The 19,304-nt window shown below is 38.1% G+C and overlaps 1 protein-coding gene across 4 annotated transcripts in view; it reads left to right on the top strand.

Moving 5' to 3' along the window:
• RAPGEF6 (Rap guanine nucleotide exchange factor 6) overlaps positions 1-19,304 on the top strand; it is a 235,079-nt gene that overhangs the window by 126,460 nt on the left and 89,315 nt on the right. For all 4 annotated transcript variants that reach the window (XM_077825108.1, XM_077825110.1, XM_077825106.1 and 1 more), the window contains one exon: positions 17,254-17,385. In XM_077825108.1, coding sequence (XP_077681234.1) covers positions 17,254-17,385 — 132 coding nt within the window. The remainder of the gene's footprint in view (positions 1-17,253; positions 17,386-19,304) is intronic.

The following is a 19,304-nucleotide window of genomic DNA, read 5'->3' as shown; positions in this document are numbered from 1 at the left end:
GGAATGTTTTATCCCTTTCTGTTGTGACATAAGAAGAGGACAGATCTCTTCTCCAAGGCAAATGTTTCTATTTTCTATCCCTGAAAAGAAATAGAAACATAAATCTGAAAAAACCAGACCTCCTAGATGGCAACTTCTGTCCATTACCTTTTGTGAATTATGTGGATGCTCTCTGTCTCTTATGAAATTCATGATAACTTGCCTAAGCTGGGCCTCATCATCCATACTGCTATTTATATTGTGTTAGCTGGGAGTGTAATGTCTGTACTCTACCTGCTGCTGTAGGGGCAAACGTACCTACAAGTGACTTCACTACTGACAGTAAATGCTGTCTGCATTGCTGCCAGCCAGCAAGGTAGATTCACTCCACTTTTGTACCTAGCAATTATTCCTCTATGTGTTAATTTGGGAGGGTTCTGGTACTATATTGTAAAGTCTCTGATTTAATTAATCGCAGAATCAAGGGCATCAGGCTTACTGTCAAATGGCTCCTTCTGTGGTTTGTGGCCCAAAGTAGCATTTATTGAACATAATCACAACATTATTAGTAGTTTGATTATTAGATTAACTAGATTAGAAAGTGAAGACAGTAGGGGAAAACTTTTTTTCAAAGAGCTATGTAAATGTTAGCTGTGTGACTTTTTGCATTGACTTTGACATGTCAGCACCTTTGAAAGTCAAGTGTCTCAATCTGGGTATTCAAAACCTGAATATTAAACATATGGAAATGTTGGACCTTAACCTCCAGTCATTTGAACCGAGGTGTTGTGCAGCTTACTAGTTGTAAAGAGCTTTGAAATTGTTGGATGAAAGGCATTATGTTAATGTTAAGTGGTGATGGTGGTGGTGGTGATAGTAAGTATTTAGTAGAGTAACAAGAAGAAAAATTACTCTGGATAAAAGGGCATTCAGTTTGTTTACCTCTGCTGTGTGTTATCCACACAAACAATTGAATAACCTTAGTGTTTTGATAATCTTGCATGTAACATCCGTGCATCTTGTCAACCCGCAGTCACGGTACCACTGTTGTACTTTGCACAATGAAGAATATTGTCTCATTTTGATGTTTTAATGCTTGGGGATTTAGGAACATAATTTTTGTTAGCATTAATTAATGCCATCTTTTCACAAAATGGGGCTAAGATTCCTGTAGGTTTGGAAAATCTGAAATTAGATTTGAGTATGGATTTCAATTGAAGTCCTATGGCTTTGTTTTCCAAAGAAATGCATCCTTTCCCCATAAGCCCTCACACAGATTCATCTTTCCATGTCATAGATAAGAGGTACTTCTAATGCTTAATTTTAAAAGCATGTGCTTCCTTTTCAACTTGTGCAGGATGCTAAAGCTTGTTGATTGCAAATAGAACTGGACATTTCGTATAATTTGGCAGCTGGTGTGTTATAGACACCCTCCTCTCACCCTCCTCCCCCATGTCCAGAATTTCCTGGTTGAAAATAACTTCCACTAATGCATTTGTTATAATTTCTGTAATACAGTAGTACCTTGTGTGCTATATATAGAATATTAGTATTCTACCTTTCTCCAGTACGTTAATTAAATTTCTCTTTTGTGTAGTTGGGTAAATTACTATATTTGAATTATACAAATCTTTAAGATGAACAATTTTAATGGGCCTTTGCTTGTTTTTAAGCATAATGCTTTTTTAAACTTCCAATTGTATTGATTTGAAATTAATGTTTTAAGGATGCAGCTTAAACTTTTGTATTAACTTTAGTTAGTTCAACCATTTTACAGCTAACATTATTTGGACTTTTTTAACTGCATGTATTTTGGGGAAACTGTAGTGGACATAGTTTGGAGCCTCCTAAAGAAACAGTTAATAAAACACATTTTTGTACAGTGATCTCTATGTCAAAGTTAACAATTTTCTTCCTCATTCGAGACAGCTTCATTTTGTCAGCAGAAAGCTTTAATAAACATCTTGGGAAGACACACAAAGTAGCAGCTACTTCAGATATGAAAGGTGGTTAATTACTTGGCAAGTGGTCTAATCTTTTAATGAAAAAGACTTAATACAGCTCACTGTCTTCATGTCTTGGTAAAATCTTCAAGTGGAAAAATTTCCAGTTGCTTTTAGACTAGAAAGTGCGTGCTTGCGTCTCTCTCACTCTCACACATGGGTCAAAGTAACGGGAGTGCTATTTCTCCAGATTTCTCCCTCCTTTTTGGCTCGTTTGATGAAGACTTGCCAGACAAGGGAATCTGATTTGAGAATAGTAGGAAGATCTGGTGACAGATAGGGGAGTTCTGGCCTTCCTGCCAGTAAATAGAGCAATAAGTGCACATTTTGAGGGGAGAAAAAGATGGCCTAGCTGGGAGTATCCTATCTATCACTGCATCTCTAGTGGAATAACAATGAGTCCGGTGGCACCTTAAAGACTAACAGATTTATTTGGGCATAAGCTTTCGTGGGTAAAAAAACACTTCTTCAAGTGTTTTTTTACCCCCGAAAGCTTATGCCCAAATAAATCTGTTAGTCTTTAAGGTGCCACCGGACTCATTGTTTTTGTGGATACAGACTAACAAGGCTACCCCCTGATCTCTAGTGGAATGTCTTTTAAGCTTTGTCATTTGGAATGTGCCTTCATCAGTCATAAGTAATGTGACCATACCAAGCTTATGTGGCTAAAACTTTTATGCCATGTTATGCAGCCAAATATTTACTCTGAGTGTATATGTACTCACAAACATATGCCTTTTATGCACATCCATATACACGTGTATAGAGGATACAGGAAATTTTGATGTCAGATGTTTCATTGCTTCAGCTTGGAATGGATAAATTAGTCACAACTTATGAGGACACAAATGAGCTATGCACATCAATCAAATGAATTAAAATAAAACATTTCTTCTCCACCACATCATCACTGGTTTGAGCACCTATCTGGGACTCAGGAGACGTGGGTTCTATTCCGAGCTCCACCACTAGCCTGCTGGGTAACTTCAGGCAAGTCACTTCACCTCTGTTTTTCAGTTTTCCGATCTGTAAAATGGGAACAACGATGCTCCTTTGTCAGGCACTTTGAGAGCTACTTATGAGAAGCCTTAAGTAAGACCTTAGTATTATGATGGTGGTGATGATTTATTTTATTAGGTTTGACTTTTTGTAATAAACTTTATACTTGACAGCTTGAATGCCCACTCTTTTTTCCCCTACTATAACCACAAAGTAAATCATGAATGGGAAAGTAGATTTTAAAAAGCTATTTACCCTTTTTTAAATAAGACATTAAAACAAGCTTACACAAGAAGACTGTCTCCAAGAGCTAGGAATTATTATTACCCACATATTTTACAAAGGAAAATTAAGACTATTTTAATGTTCTTAATCATAATATGAGGGCTGTTTTTCATATCCTCTCCCTCCCATTAGAATTATTTCAATTGTACAGAACTCTGGGAAAAGAAATTTATGACTAGTCTTAAAAAACTCTTTAAAAAAATCCCATAATACTTTCCCCAGTGTAGTATAATAATTTTTAATGTCTGGTGACTCAGGACCTTATGTGAATATGTACATTATGCTTCAGTGGAAAACTTTAGAATCACCCTTTTCTAACAGAAGAATGAAACCATTTGTAGCCCTAATGGATCACAAGATGTCACGCTGTAAATGTTTCAGTGGTCCAGGATCAAATAGTGCCCATCTTGTATCTTAGATCAGTGTGATTTTGAAGATAAAGAGATAAAGTCCACACTCCCAATGCCCATCTTGTATCTTAGATCAGTGTGATTTTGAAGATAAAGAGATAAAGTCCACATTGGGAGTGTGGGGTAGGAACTTTTTTTTACAGGTTGGATCAAGAAAAGTAAAAAGGTGGTCTGTTCAGAGTTCTAGTGAATAGTCCAGGGGAGGAGTATTGGTGGTCAAAGCACAGATCTTTGCAATCTAAGATGCATGGTAAATACCATTTATAACATGTATGTGAAATTTATTCAAGTATCTCCCCACCGTGTGGGAAATATAGCACATTTGTCTACAACAGAGCCCAACTAATTCACATTACTGAAAGGAAAATTTAGGGAATAAACAAAATAATACAGAAAGGATACCGCATCTCAAAATAGTTTGTTCATTTGTTATGTCAATTGTGGTTTAATCTCAATTATTTAATGATTCTTAGGATACCAAAAGCACACCATAATACATGTTATAAAAATAGTGAAATAATAATAAAATGAGACTTCACTTTAGCATTTACTATTAAATATTTGCTGAGAAGTGTGAAGAGACACTAATGTTTTATGCAGATTATTTGTCAAAATGAGCATTAGTTAAGTTTAGTTAAATTTTAAAACGTTATCTACATCCCTCACTTCCCAAACATTCTAATGATACAAAACTGAAGAGTGTTGTTTTGGTTTAGAACTAGAGATTAGTACTTTTATTTAAGGAACTAATCACTTTAACTAATGACCATTATTTGAGCTTTTATGAAAGAAGAGGTAGAAGACTTGACTCCTGCTTTTGTCATTGATTGTTCTTCCTTATTTCCTGTCCATATGGTATTGTACATTTCCCAAAAGGATGTATTGCTGCTATAACTGTGACTGTTATCCATTCATATTAAAATGTGGCAGCATTTACATTTTTAAAATATAGATGCTGAAACTAGTTTTGTAATGTCGTTCATGCTGTAAGGATAGCAATATCATCCCATCATATTTGTGGTTATACTTCTATCTAGACTGTGTTCCTGAAGCTAAAAAAAGAAAAAGAAAGTGACAGTACTCAGTAAAGATTTGATTTTATCAAATTCTTTATTGCTGGTGCAGGAATGATAATTGAAACTGAAATACAACTGTTCAGATACCAGGACCTGAGAAATCATGCTGCTTGCAGTATGAGCAATTGGAAGTTTTGTTCTGTCATTAAGATGTTTGTACAAAAGAGGATGTTTTGTAACTGATTATGAGTTTGCTAATCCTGATAATGAAGATATTTCTGTATTACTTATGTGAAATTAGTGAAATTAAGTATTTCAGTTGATTGTAAGAAAAAGTCAGTGGGTGAAATGACTGGGCAGTTTATCATTTGAAACTCTATTCAGTAGGGAGGAATAAATATTTTATTTTAAAAACTGCACATTTGAGTAAGTTTTGTGGTAGATTAGTTAAATTCTGAAAAGTATCTCTGGTTTCTTGAGACTCCTAAATATTTCTATACACATATGTAAATACACACACACACACACACACTCTCTCTCTCTCTCTCTCTCTCTCTCTCTCTCTCTCTGTCAGGAAGAGGAGTGAAATATTTTCACTAGTAATATAGAGAACAGTAGATCTAATCAGATTATAAAATATTCATCTTATAAAGATAGGTTATGAATGAGTTATAAAGTTATAGTTATAAAGATAGCTATATCTATCTGTACAAATTAGTTACTTTAAAATCAAAAACACAGTTTTGAAAAATGAATAAAGTTTAAACTTTTTAATACAGTACCTAAATTTTAAGCAGTCTTTCAATATGTTTAATCTTGAAAAGTATTGTACATATCTTCTAAAGATCTCTAACCTTGGATTAACAGATGACATGAAGGACAAAGAATTTTCTTCCAGAGCCTCAGTCTGCATTACATTGGCTTTTATTAATGCATTGAAAAAGTGTGTGCATGTAAAGCACACAAACATAGCATCACTCTTTTCTGTCTCTCCTTGCTTGTGTCCTCAGTGCAGCTGGTTTGCTTAATGACTTCATTATTTATTTGTCTTTTAAGTAGCACTGAAAAAAAACAAGAAATCATTTAGCTTTGAACAGCATGACTGAGCTCCAAACAGAATCTCATCCTGTCGTCCTAGCCTGGTAGCCTGAAGCTATGATGTGGAGCCCTGAGGATGCCAGAGGTATAAAAAGAAGTTAAAACATTGTAGGGGCATCTCCGGTATTAAACATAAAAGGGTAAACCAAAATAAATATGGAAACCTAATGGTAAAACAAAATAACCCCCCCAATCAAGCAGAGAAATCACTGTTGTGTGATGGAAAGGCACTCTCTTCCCCCAGCAGCTGCCTAGTGTTTCTGCAGCACTGTATCCCCTGAGATTTAGGTCAGGTGTTTTCTTACAATTGAAAACTCTAAGGCTATGTCTGTGCTAGGAAACTTCCTGGAATCACTGTAGCAAAATAACTATTCCATGTTGGAATTATTTCAGAATAAAATCACTTTTATTCCAGCATAGAACGCACATACAGGATGACCCAACACTCTCACAAATCTTGGGAGACAGGCCAGTCCTTGCCTACAGACAGCCCCGCAACCTGAAGCAAATACTCACCAACAACCACATACCACACAACAGAACCACTAACCCAGGAACTTATCCTTGCAACAAAGCCCGTTGCCAATTGTGCCCACATATCTATTCAGGGGACACCATCACAGGGCCTAATAACATCAGCCACACTATCAGAGGCTCGTTCACCTGCACATCCACCAATGTGATTTATGCCATCATGTGCCAGCAATGCCCCTCTGCCATGTACATTGGTCAAACTGGACAGTCTCTACGTAAAAGAATAAATGGACACAAATCAGATGTCAAGAATTATAACATTCATAAACCAGTCGGAGAACACTTCAATCTCTCTGGTCACGCAATCACAGACATGAAGGTCGCTATCTTAAAACAAAAAAACTTCAAATCCAGACTCCAGCGAGAAACTGCTGAATTGGAATTCATTTGCAAATTGGATACTATTAATTTAGGCTTAAATAGAGACTGGGAGTGGCTAAGTCATTATGCAAGGTAGCCTATTTCCTCTTGTTTTTTCCTACCCCCCCTCCCCCAGATGTTCTGGTTTAACTTGGATTTAAACTTGGAGAGTGGTCAGTTTGGATGAGCTATTACCAGCAGGAGAGTGAGTTTGTGTGTGTATGGGGGTGGGTTTTTGGAGGGGGGTGAGGGAGTGAGAGAACCTGGATTTGTGCAGGAAATGGCCTAACTTCATTATCATGCACATTGTGTAAAGAGTTGTCACTTTGGATGGGCTATCACCAGGAGGAGAGTGAATTTGTGTGGGGGGGTGGAGGGTGATAAAACCTGGATTTGTGCTGGAAATGGCCTAACCTGAAGATTACTTTAGATAAGCTATTACCAGCAGGACAGTGGGGTGGGAGGAGGTATTGTTTCATATTCTCTGTGTATATATAAAGTCTGTTGCAGTTTCCATGGTATGCATCTGATGAAGTGAGCTGTAGCTCACGAAAGCTCATGCTCAAATAAATTGGTTAGTCTCTAAGGTGCCACAAGTACTCCTTTTCTACTTACAGGGGAGTTATCCCAGAATACCTATTCTCAGAAATTTCCCTGTGTAGACAAGCCTTGAGACTTCCTCATTGGTGAAGACAAGATAGCTCACTATTAGTCTGACTCTCTTTATTTATAATATGGCCCAAGTTAGTAGTGATTGTCAGCTATTATAGAGTCTGAGTACAGGTGCATTTAACAAAAACAAATCCCAAAAACATAATAATTGGGAGCTTTGTCATTGGTCTCAGCAGGGAGGCCAGAGATTTAAGGGAAATTTTCAGAAGCACAAAGGGGAATTAAATGTCCACAGGGGTCGGCAATGTGTAAAAATGTTGAGGTCCGGGGCATAGGGAGCGCTCACCCCTGGTGGCTCAGCTCTCTCTGCAAGCAGCTCCCCGTCCCTGCTGTTGCTCATTTGTGGACCCCTAAAAAATTTTGAATAGAGGTGCAGATCCCTTTGGAAATCTTAGTCATAGTCTGCAGACCCCAGGAAACCACTGTTGTATGATAACAACAACCTTTCATGGACCCCACAGACATAGTCAGTGGACCCCCAGGGGTCTGCGGACCACAGGTTGAATCCACTGGATCAAAGGATCAAGTTATTAATGATCAATGACAAAGTTTTGTTTATAATAAACTTAGCACAAATTCGCCATTGCTTTGTTAAATTGTTAACTGGAAATTTCTAAAGAGATTGTTATTGTAAACAGAAGCATATAATGCACACAAAACAAAAGTATGTGCATCCAACTTTGCAGACAATAATAAGGCTATAATACCATTTGAGGGTTTCTGGGAATGTAAACTACATGAGGGAAGCCACACTGATTCACTAATTTTACTAGAAGCCTTCAGCAGAATTAATTTTCTGTATTATTCTTGCCGTATGTAACACTTAAAAAGGCTACAGGCCCTTTCTATTTCCATGTCTCTGCTACATTGTGCTTCCTTTTGTAACACAAGGAAAAGTACATTAGTGTATCCCTAACACCTTCAGTGTCTACAAGCTTCAGAGGGAGTGGTATTTTGAGGTTTCTTTCACTAAGAGTTGAAGTTTTTCCTACTTATGCCTGGCGTTAATTGCCTTACTTTTCAGAGGTACACAGTACCTTCAGCTCTCGTTGATCTTAATGGGATCTATGGATACTCAGCCATACAGTTCCTCGCCCTTCCACATCCCATTACCTTGTCTCTCTTCAGGGACCCCTTCATGAGACACTACTTCTTCTCAAACTGGCCATTGGGCTGTAGAGATGGTCCCACTGAAGCATCAGAGACAGGGATTCTACTCCCAATATTTCCTGATTTCCACATCCAAGAGAGGGATGAGACCTATCCTCAACATCTGCAATCTCAACAAATGCATCAGATGTATGAGATTCTGTATGGAGGAGCCTCCCTACATGCAATTTTCTAAAGTTCTGCTGCATTCTAAGTTTTTATCTAAGGTCATTTCCCAGTTTCATTTGAACCAAGTTATATATCTTCGGTGTTCTTCCTAAGCCATATTCAAGCCTAGTGGAGCAGCATCTCCATACTTTGGATGTCATGTGATTTGTAGCGTTTTATCTGGACAGAACTAAACTTTTCTGTTCCTTACTGCATCTGTTTCATTTGCAGACCAAATGAAGGGTCAGCCTATCTCTTCACAGACAATCTCCTGGTGGATAACATCTTGTATCATGAAAGCATACGAAATAGCCGAGGCTATGCCTCCTTATGAGGGGACAAGCTCATTCCATGAGAGCTCAGGCGACATCAGCAGCATTTCTAAATGACATTTCTGTATTGGACACTTGTAGGGCAGCCACTTGGTCCTCTGTGCATATTTTCAAACTGCTACGCCACTACAGCTGCGTCCAGATCAGCTGGAAATTTTGGGAAGGATGTCCTGCAGTCCTCATTTAAATAGACTCTGAGCCCCATCTTCTGCAAGTACTGTGTCTGAATCACCCACATAGAAAAGACAGCTTTCTTTTGAAGAAGAAAAAACAATTTTCTACCTTTAACTGTTGTTCTTCGAGATGTGATGCAGATGTGTATTCCATGAACTGCCCTCCATCCCCTCTGCACTGAATCTGCACTTCTGACATTTGGTGAGAAGGAATTTAGTGGGTCAGAGTTTTGCCACCCTTATACAGCCAGAGGAGGGGCTAGGGCTGTAGGGTGACTGCTAGGCAAAGTTCTCTGGTTGTGGTGGGCAGGGTGCACACACTCCTATGGAATACACATGACTGCATCACATCTCAAAGAATAACAGTTACAGGTAGGTAACTGGTTCTTGTTTTGTTTTTTAAATGTTGACCTTCTTATTAACAAGTTCTCTAAAAATTACTTTAGAGAAATCAAGGCCCATTGGAAAATATTCTTTAATAATTTCTATTATATAAATCTCACTGCATGATTATTTTTTTTTAATTCTTGGAATAAATAACTTGCATTTTATTTCTGTAAAAATCATCTGATGTCCAATTCAGAAACCAAAATAGTATTTCATTTTTGAAAAGCTCACAGTAGAGAAATATTGTTAGTCTTTAATGGTTTCTCTCCTTTCATTAATGACAAATGTTTGCTTTTATATTAGTGGTGGTAGCTGAGTAGCACATATGGTTAAATGAATAATTTAGATGGAAGCCTCACTTCATATACCGAGCAAATGGCCACAATGCCATAAAATATCTGAACCTTGAGATAAGATAGAAATAAGTTGTTTTCATGGAGGAGCCGTGAATGTCCACTTTCCTATAATGTGGAAAGCATATTGCATCTGATTTATCATGTAAAAAGCTGTCTAAAGACTGAACAAAACCAAGTCTGTTCCGTAGGTTGGTTTCTGTTGTATATCACTAATGCTGTGTTACTCTATTCCATAACAATGTGGTAGTTTTGTTTGTGAGGTTATGATTAAGTCTGTCAGCACTTTTACAATAAACTATCTCCCCTCCCCCCCCCCCCCAAGGCCTTTGTTTGGTGCTGACTGTTTCAGGAAGCTAATTTTTGCACTTATGTCTTCACAATTGCATAAATATTTATGTAAAACTTAGCAGATCATAAATATTTGTCATCTAGAGTCTGTGGTACTATAAGAAATATTTAATTTCCTAAGGACTTTTAGGGTCTGGGTTTGATGTGCATGGCTCCCATAAAGTGTGGATCTGTAATGGCCTAAACAGTTCCCTAAAAAAGCTTTAACACAACACAGTTAGGTTTTTGGGTCCATAAATACAAAATCTATTATAGTAGGATTGAATACTGAATTTTATAGAGTGTATAGCAGTTGTACCCCAAATCTATCTTGATTACAGTATACACTTTATAGATTTTACAGTGTGTTGTTCAGTACCTTGCTCATGCTTTCTTCCAATGATAGGTAAGCATTTTCCTTGTAGCTCATGGGTGAAGACAAGTTTACATCACAGTACACAAGATTTCATTTTCGTTTTGTGGGGGTAGTGTCTTAAAAGATCTAAATGCATAGTCACATGTTGCCATGTTGTGTGTGTGTGTGTAAACATAGGCTCTATATATGCAAGAATCGTTTTCGGTTTTTTCTTTCTATAAGCTTAATTTTTTATTATTTTATCTATTTTCACCTGCTATGCTCAGGTGCTGTAGCCATGTCTATGGAGAAAAAAAATATAGTCTGAGCAATGATTTTCTGTATGTGTTATACATGCCTAGCTACACCTCTATTATACATTATATAAAATAAAGCCTGAAGAATCAATGTGTTCATAGATTCTAAGGTGAGAAGGGACCACTTGTGATCATCTAGTCTAATCTCCTACATAGCACTACCCATAGAACTTCTCCAAAACAATTCCTGTTTGAACGAGAGCATATTTTTGAGAAAAACATCCAATCTTGGTTTAAAATTGGCAGTGATGAAGAATCCATCACAACCCTTAGGTTTTAATTACTACTTGGCACAATGAGCAGATTATCATTGTGGAAGACTGTATACCACCTGCTTGTATCCTGCATAGCTGTAGCTGGTGCTGTTAGTCACTTTCACTAGCATTAAATTCACTGACTTTTAAAATATAGAGAACTTTTAAAGGAAATGCTTAGCCTACACTACTTATGTAAATAAATGAACCCTTCATCTGTAGCAGTGTTTCCATCAGTAATGGCATGTTGTTTTTCTGAATTTTCTGACTTCACTAATTAAGCTGCTGAAAGAATGGCTCATTACACACACACACACACACACACACACACACAAATAGCTGACTTTACTTATTGGAAAATATATAAAACATTCCTGTATTGAACATGGCTTTATGGAGAATCCAAGACTTGCTGCTCAAGCATAGAGATGGAGAATACAATTAAAATGTAAAATTGCTCTCCATCTTATACAGAAAATATTTAGATGCATAGATCTCTTACCTTGTACCGGTTTAGGAGATTTTGAAGCCAGTTGTGATTTTAGCAGGGGAAATCAGACTAAAATGTTTGCATTCAATAAGAGAGGCACAAATTAACTGAAGAGCAGGGAAATTTCTTATGTAAAAGGGAAGAGTTCTTGTTTTGTTCTAAATGGTGTGATTTACTACCTCCTAAACAAGAGTGGTGTGATCCTCCTCCTAAAAGCTCAGTGTCTGGCTGCAGAAGGATCCTGTGGCTCAGGCACCCCTCAAGACAGCTGTAGGGTTGCACTCTGAGGACTCTGTTCCAAGCCTTGGTGTAGGGGGCATGCGCAGGCAGGGCTGGGAGGTGGAAGGGGTGTAGGACAGAATTGTACTCTAGTTCCCCATGTATTGATCAAGTTAAGCTCTCAAATGTTTTCCTTGACTCTTCTTAGTTGACAAGTCTCTCATTTGATGGGGCCTTCTCCTCTCCCACTTTCTATTGCATTTTCACAGGGCTCCATTCCTGCATCTCTTCTTTTCTTTTCTTTTCTCATGTTAGCTTGTCTACTTAAGGCTTCAGCTGTCTTGTTTATGCTGACTACTCTCAAATCTGTCTCTCGACATATGACCTCTCTCTCCATTCAGCCCCATATGACACCTCCTCCACAATATCTCTAGCTTTTCTCCATCCAGACAGCAAAAGCCTCATCCAGTTCTTGTGTGAGATTCTGTACTGTGCATCTTAGAGGAGTGAGGGTGGCTGAGGTCTAGAGTGGCTGTAGGCCACCTTTGCACCCTCCCAGTTATGGGTTACTCTAGGAGTGGCTGCTGGTATAACTTAGACAGCCCTCACCAGCTGCCTATCGGTTCCACACCTTCCTACTTATGATACCACCTCTATGCCAGAGTTCGTATAGAGGTCCTCAGAAGACAGCCTGTGGCAGTCTTTCTCAACTCCTGCACATAGGGAATGCTCCCCCAGCCAGATCTTGGGCTTTTAGAGCCCCTTTTTGCTGCTCTGGCTCCTTTTACCTAGCGTACAGGGGCCGGAGATTCTCAATCCTTATCTCTCTCCTTCATTGTTGCAACATCCTCCTCATCCTCTCCAACCCCAAACACTCATGTTGCTGCTCTCCATTGCTGTACAAAACATAGCCACTGAGAACTTTCTTAACTTAGTTCATCAGTTTGATTCCCTCTTTGAATTCCTCCACTGCTCCAGCATATCATGTGGATGATTCTTACCTTCTATCTTCTATCTGTCTTAGGTTCTTATAATGCTGCCCATCACCATAGTATCTGATCACCTTCCATGTAATATTGACAGTAAAAGCCAAGTCCTTAGGGGACTTCCTGGAGTCCTCACCTTCAGTGGGTATTTCTGGTGTGGCAATGGGTAGCATTTGGTACATGTTATTTTCACTAATCCTGCCACATTCTGAACTGTTTTGTACTCCAGTTCCCCTCCTCCATCATTGCTTCATTAACAGGCTTCAGCTGTTGGTCCAGAGAATTTCATATGATGCCAGTTTTTCATTCCTCAATAGCATGTGTGCCACCTTCAGAACATTTCAGTAGCATATGCTCACTGAGAAGACTTGCAGACTGCTTTCCTTTCTAGGTTTGTGTGCCAAAACAGAAGGCCTTTGCCTGCAAGACAGACCTTCTGAGAAAAAATGATATTTTTCATTTCTTTGTTTAGATGGGAAATTGCTTAATAACACTGAAAATTGTATGTACTTCAATTGTTAATGCATTATTTCACTGTGTAATTACTCACTGTACATTTTCCTAATAGTTAGAGGACAGAAGTAGGTGGCTGTGAGAACCATTTTTTATATTTTTTGACTTTTTTGCCTCGAAACTCTGTCACACAATATAACATTGTCATGGTTTCTTGCATTTTAATTTCCTTGGAAAAAGTCAATAAAGTTAATACAAGCTTTAGAGATTTAAGAATTTGATATTTCAGGAAATCAGACATATGATAGTACACTATTTTATATCAGAAATTGTACTACTCTGTGAAAAATCAAGTCATCATTGACTAAAATTAGATATATTGTCAACTTTTGCAAGAGCATTTATCACATAAGTACACAGAAATCTGGGATTTTGCATATGTAGATAGGCACTTATCTAGACAGTAGGTTGGGGGGGAATATTTATATAATTCTGCTAATGAAATGTGTGCAAATGTAGAAATGCAAGTGGGCACTATTATTTAAAACTCCCTACAATTTATTTTTTTCTTATTGTGCACAAATATGGGATCCGTTCAAGGTAAAGTGGCCTGCTAACACCCCTCCAGTCATTTGGGGAGGGGAAGGGGGGAAAGGCAGTTGGAGGGAGGATGTTAGTGGATTGTTGTAATAAGCCATAAATCCAGTGTGTCTTTTCGGTCCATGATTTTTAATGGCTAGCAAAATTATGAATTTAAGCTCCTAGCCTCATCTTTTGAAAGTGCTGTACAGGTTTCCTTTGAAGATGAGGACTTTTTTGCTTTGTGAAAAATCATTCACCTATAACTTTGCCAGATACTAAATAGCATGGACTGAATAGAGACACTATTTATGGCTTATTACAACAATCTACAACCCACTAACACTCCCCCCTACCCCAACTGCTTTCCTCTCTCCCGTCGTCTTTCCCCGTTATGACTGGAGGGGCATAAACGGGGCATTTCACCTTGAATGATCCCTTGAAATATGAGTTAACTACATATGCTAAACAATCTGTTCCACCTTGTATTTATATGTGACACTCTTAGTGCCTTTCCCAAACCTTCTCCACCACATACAGCTGTATCACTGCCACCAGAATGGTGGCTCAGTGCTAGGATGAGATCAGCTCGTAGCTAAATCAGAGCAAGGGTTATGTACAGAGGAAAACATTTCTAGAAAGTTATAGCTAGAGTGCAATTTCATTGCTTGAAAGAATGCACCCACAATTGGTCAATTCAGTCCATAGTTTAGGAATGGTCCGGGTTTCCTCACTGATGCTGAGCTCTCATGTAATATCTGGAAGTAATGCTTCCTACCATCTTATGTTGGCAAGGAGACTCCAACTTATACTGGCAGACGATAACCTGGCTATCGTGACTTAATCTCCTCCTGTCTGGGCTACAGCAATGCAGTATTCCTGCACAGTGAACTTAATCTAGGGGTAACCATCAGGAAGATGCATTTCAAAGGGTGACTGAACTGTAAAAATGAAGGGCAAAAACATCCCAACTTATCTCTCCCTGTCTGTCCCTACCTAAGATGACAACAGCCTTTGGATTTTGGGAGCAGATTCTGGCCTGAGAATTTGGTCAGCAATGTTACTGGGAACATGTGGTAAGGCAATTCACCTTGAACAAAGTCTAGTTTAAGTTTTAGTATTAGGAAGCATTTTATCTTTATTTTTCTTGTCATCCTTTCTGACTTAAATGCGTTATACTTGTACTCACTTAAAATCTTTGCAGTTAAAAAAAACTTGTTTTATTCTCTAATCAAAACTAATCCAGTGTTGTGTTTAAACTGAATTGTGTGGGTAACTCCATTTAAAATAGCAAACTGATCAACATGATCCCCTTAGAGGGGCAGTGTGCCTAAAATATCTGATCTGCCCAAGAGAGGACTGGACAGTACAGAGCACAGGTTTTGGGGGGAAATTCAGGACTCGGAGTCACCCTACAAGTGGTAACCACGGCTTGTGGGGAACCAGAGTGTGACTGGAGCCTGCTGGCAGGGTGCAGTTATACAGAAGAGACACTCAGGGTGTGAGCTTAACGCTGTTTGGCATGCCATGAGGGGCCCAGGTTGGGAGCAACAGCATCAAAGCATTGTGAGGCACCCCAGGTTGCAGAGCAAGGGTGACACAGCCCCTCAATGGTCTGGATCACACCCGGGAATATCATAATTGGATTCTTTTGAAAATGTTTTTTCAGTTTTTCTGAAACTGAGAAAATTGTTCCTGTTTCCAGTTGTATGTGAAAAGAAAGGTATAGATTTACAGAAGCAAGTAAGTTATTTTATACCAATATCTCCTTTTCGATGATGATGTGATGAAACCAGAGCAAGGCAGATATTTTGAAATAAAAAGGTAGTATCATGGCACTGCAGGTTTTGGCTGTTTCAGAACCTACAAGATGAATCCAGTTGACTAAAAGCTATGGTAAAATTAAGTGGTATTAAAGACAGACAGGTGGAAATACAGGTTTCACAGATCCCGCAGCTTCCCGTAGCAATTTGGAAACAGAAAAATATGCTGACTTGCGTGAGTGTTCTCCCAATCTCATTTGTAGGACAACTCGCTAGTGCTACTTTTATTATAATTCAGATTTCAAAAAATAAATGATAGGCACATTGTAAATATGTTACATGAACTTTTTTAATCAAATTATTTTAAACCCAACCAACAGCTGAAGATCCAGTTTCTCTTTATGCTACAAGTTTTTTATCAATACTTGTAAATGTAACTCTGAATCAGTAACATTTGTACTGTACCACCCTTTAATTAATTGGTTGTATAAAATATTCTATTTTATGTAATAAACGTGTTGCTCATTCTTACTTAGACTGTAATCTCTTTGTGGCAGGGATTGTTTTTCATTATATGTGCAGCGATTGTTTTTCATTATATGTGCCTACGGTCCGCAACAGAAGGGGGTCTCTACAGACTGCTTCAGTTCAAATTATAATGCACCTCTTTACTCAATAGATTTTTAAAAATGGAACCACAGAATCAATATGGGGGACATATGTGAGGACTCCCATTACACTGGGAAAATTCTTACGAATTAACAAAGAATATAGAAAATGTACTTTAATATATATATATTTTTCGAGACTTGGAATCTTGGATTTTAAAAAACCCAATCCTGTCACAAGTTTCATAGTGGCCCTCTAGTGAGCTGAGAAAGCATGAGTTTTTAAAACAAATCTGGTATCCGTGGCTATTACAGTGTCATAAAATAGATTAGTTATTTCATTGAACTCCAGGTGGGCCAGATTCTGCAAATACTTACTGCTGAGTGTAGTTCTACTGATTTCAGTGGGAGGTGTTTGCAAGATTGAGCCCTACATTAAAAAACAGTTACATATGAAGAGCTGCATCTATTTTAATTATCAGGAATGTGTATGACACTCCTTGTATATTTAGTTCAATTTAAAAAGGTAAAAAATATTTAACAACCAAAAACTTAGCAAAGATGTTTTGTATAAAATTATTCTTGAATAAAATGAATGCATTTGTAAACAGGAATCCTTCAGTCCTCACTTTGCAACTTGGAAAGTAATAGTTTTTCTCAGCATTTACTGGTTAGCTTGCTAGCATAACCTATTTGTCATTTTATGCTTCTTTTGTGGTAGTGTGGTGTACATCTTGTTTGTTTGTTTGTTTGTTTGTTTTTAAAGAGATTGACCTTGAGTTTATAGGATCCTTCCTATTCTGTCATATCAAATCTAAAATCTGTTAGGGTTTGGGTGAGCTTGATCCGAGTTAACATTTTCTCCAAATGTGCCTTATGAAATGAAGGCTGAATCAAATGTTTAGCAAAAGCTTTATTCCGTGACTTTTGTGTTCAAATTAGATTTATACACGATAGATTATTTTTTCCTTCTGTTCACAGCTTCCAGCAGACCTTACCAAGATGCATCTTACAGACAATCCACATCCACAAGTGACTCATGTCCCTTCCAGCCAGTCTGGATGTAGCATTGCCAGTGACTCTGGAAGCAGCAGCTTATCAGATATCTACCAGGTAAAATTGCAGAAGTTTCTTGTTTTTTGCAGGGAGGGAACATTTGTATTGTAACGTTCTGCATTTTGCCTTTTTAGTATTTAACAGGGTAAAATGGTACATCATTAGTGTAATTTGTTTATATGAAGGCCTTACTGTGCCACTTTCACTTCCATGTAATACATTTAAGCAAGTACTGTAGTTTGGTGTTGGGTGCATGTCTGATTTTTCAGGTCAGTGCAGAATTTTATATAAAGCTACTATATTATGGCACAGATTTGTTTTAAAAAAATCTTAACTAATAGGCCTACACTGGCATTTTTTTCTTTATTTTACACTCTTATTCTTTGTGCATCTCACCTGCTTTTCTTCCCTCACCGCCACCTCCTTTGGCAATGAGCTCGGTGAAACTGACGGTTAGAAGTGGTGGTATTCAGTGTAGTTGTAGCTGTGTCAGTCCCAGGATATTAGAGAGACAAGATGGGTGAAGTAATATCGATTATTAGACCAACTTCTGATGGTGAGAGAGACCAACTTTTGAGCCACTTCTTCGGGTCTGGGAAAGGTACTTCCACGTCACAGCAAAATACTACTTATGCTAAACAATCTGTTCCACCTTGCATTTTGCTGTGACACTAGGAGTACCTTTCCTAGACCAGAAGAAGAGCTTGTGTGGCTTGAAAGCTTGCCTCTCACCATCAGAAGTTGGTCCAATAAAAAATACTACCTCACCCCCCTTGTCTCCATAAGAAGTGGTGACAGAGAGAGCAGCATAAGATTAGCAATCGTGTTTTCACTTATTTTTGTAAGACTAAAATAAAGTCCAGGTTTGTATTAATTAAAAAAAAATGTGGTGGTGTGAAAAACAAGAGTGGAATTATGATGCAGAGTGAAATATAGTTAGGACTTGATGCACAGCCCTGAACACCACTTAACACATGACTTATATGCGACCTACAAAAGGAAAGAATTGTATGGATGCATTTTTTCCATCTTCATTATCCATAAAAAGCTTGATGGGTTTTTTTTCTGCTGCTAGGTTTTTTTTCTAACTTTAGAAATATTAGGAATGTCAAATCTTGTCTTTCCTGTTTTTTCCTTGAACTCTTTTTGAAGGACCAGAGGAAGTGCATTGGGAACTTTGTTGGCACTTGATCAAAGAGGCAGGAGTGTTTAATCTTTAGAGAAGAGATATTTTCTTCTATCTTTTTTTAAGCTTTTGGATTAATTCACATTAACAGAATCAAGCAAGGAAAGCATGTTTAGACAGTACTCGTGATATCAATATACTTGTTCTTCAGAGATCAATAGTCTTCAGGGAGAAAATGAGTGGACCTGAATTTACAGTTTAAAAAACAAACAAACAGGAAAAAGTGTTTGCAATTCGTGTCGGAGGAGATGTTCATGTTTTGTTTCTACATCATGATGATGCAGCAGGGGCACTCCCTCTCCATTCTTCCTCATTTTCAGGTCACTTTTATGTGACCTTTAGAGTCTTGTCCTTTCCTTCTGCAATGTGACTGAACTTCATCAGGTGCATTATCTTATGTAAATTAAACACATTCCTCAAGAGTGAATCTTAATATTTATTCTATGTGAATTATATATTCAGACTAAATTACCAGCTCCATACTAGACAAAATGAAGTCATTTTCAGTAGTAGCATATAAGGGTTCCAGTGTTGCTTGGCATGAATGGAAGGTGAATAAGCTCCAAGCATTACATTATGGATATGCTACAGACTAGGGACCGAATGGCTAGGCAGCAGTTCTGCGGAAAAGGACCTAGGGGTGACAGTGGACGAGAAGCTGGATATGAGTCAGCAGTGTGCCCTTGTTGCCAAGAAGGCCAATGGCATTTTGGGATGTATAAGTAGGGGCATAGTGAGCAGATCGAGGGACGTGATCGTTTCCCTCTATTCGACATTGGTGAGGCCTCAT

This window comes from Eretmochelys imbricata, chromosome 8 (genome assembly GCF_965152235.1).
Source record: "Eretmochelys imbricata isolate rEreImb1 chromosome 8, rEreImb1.hap1, whole genome shotgun sequence".
Classification (NCBI taxonomy): Eukaryota; Metazoa; Chordata; order Testudines; family Cheloniidae; genus Eretmochelys; species Eretmochelys imbricata.
Note: the sequence above shows the minus strand (reverse complement) of the source record. Positions and strands in the feature narration are given on the sequence as shown.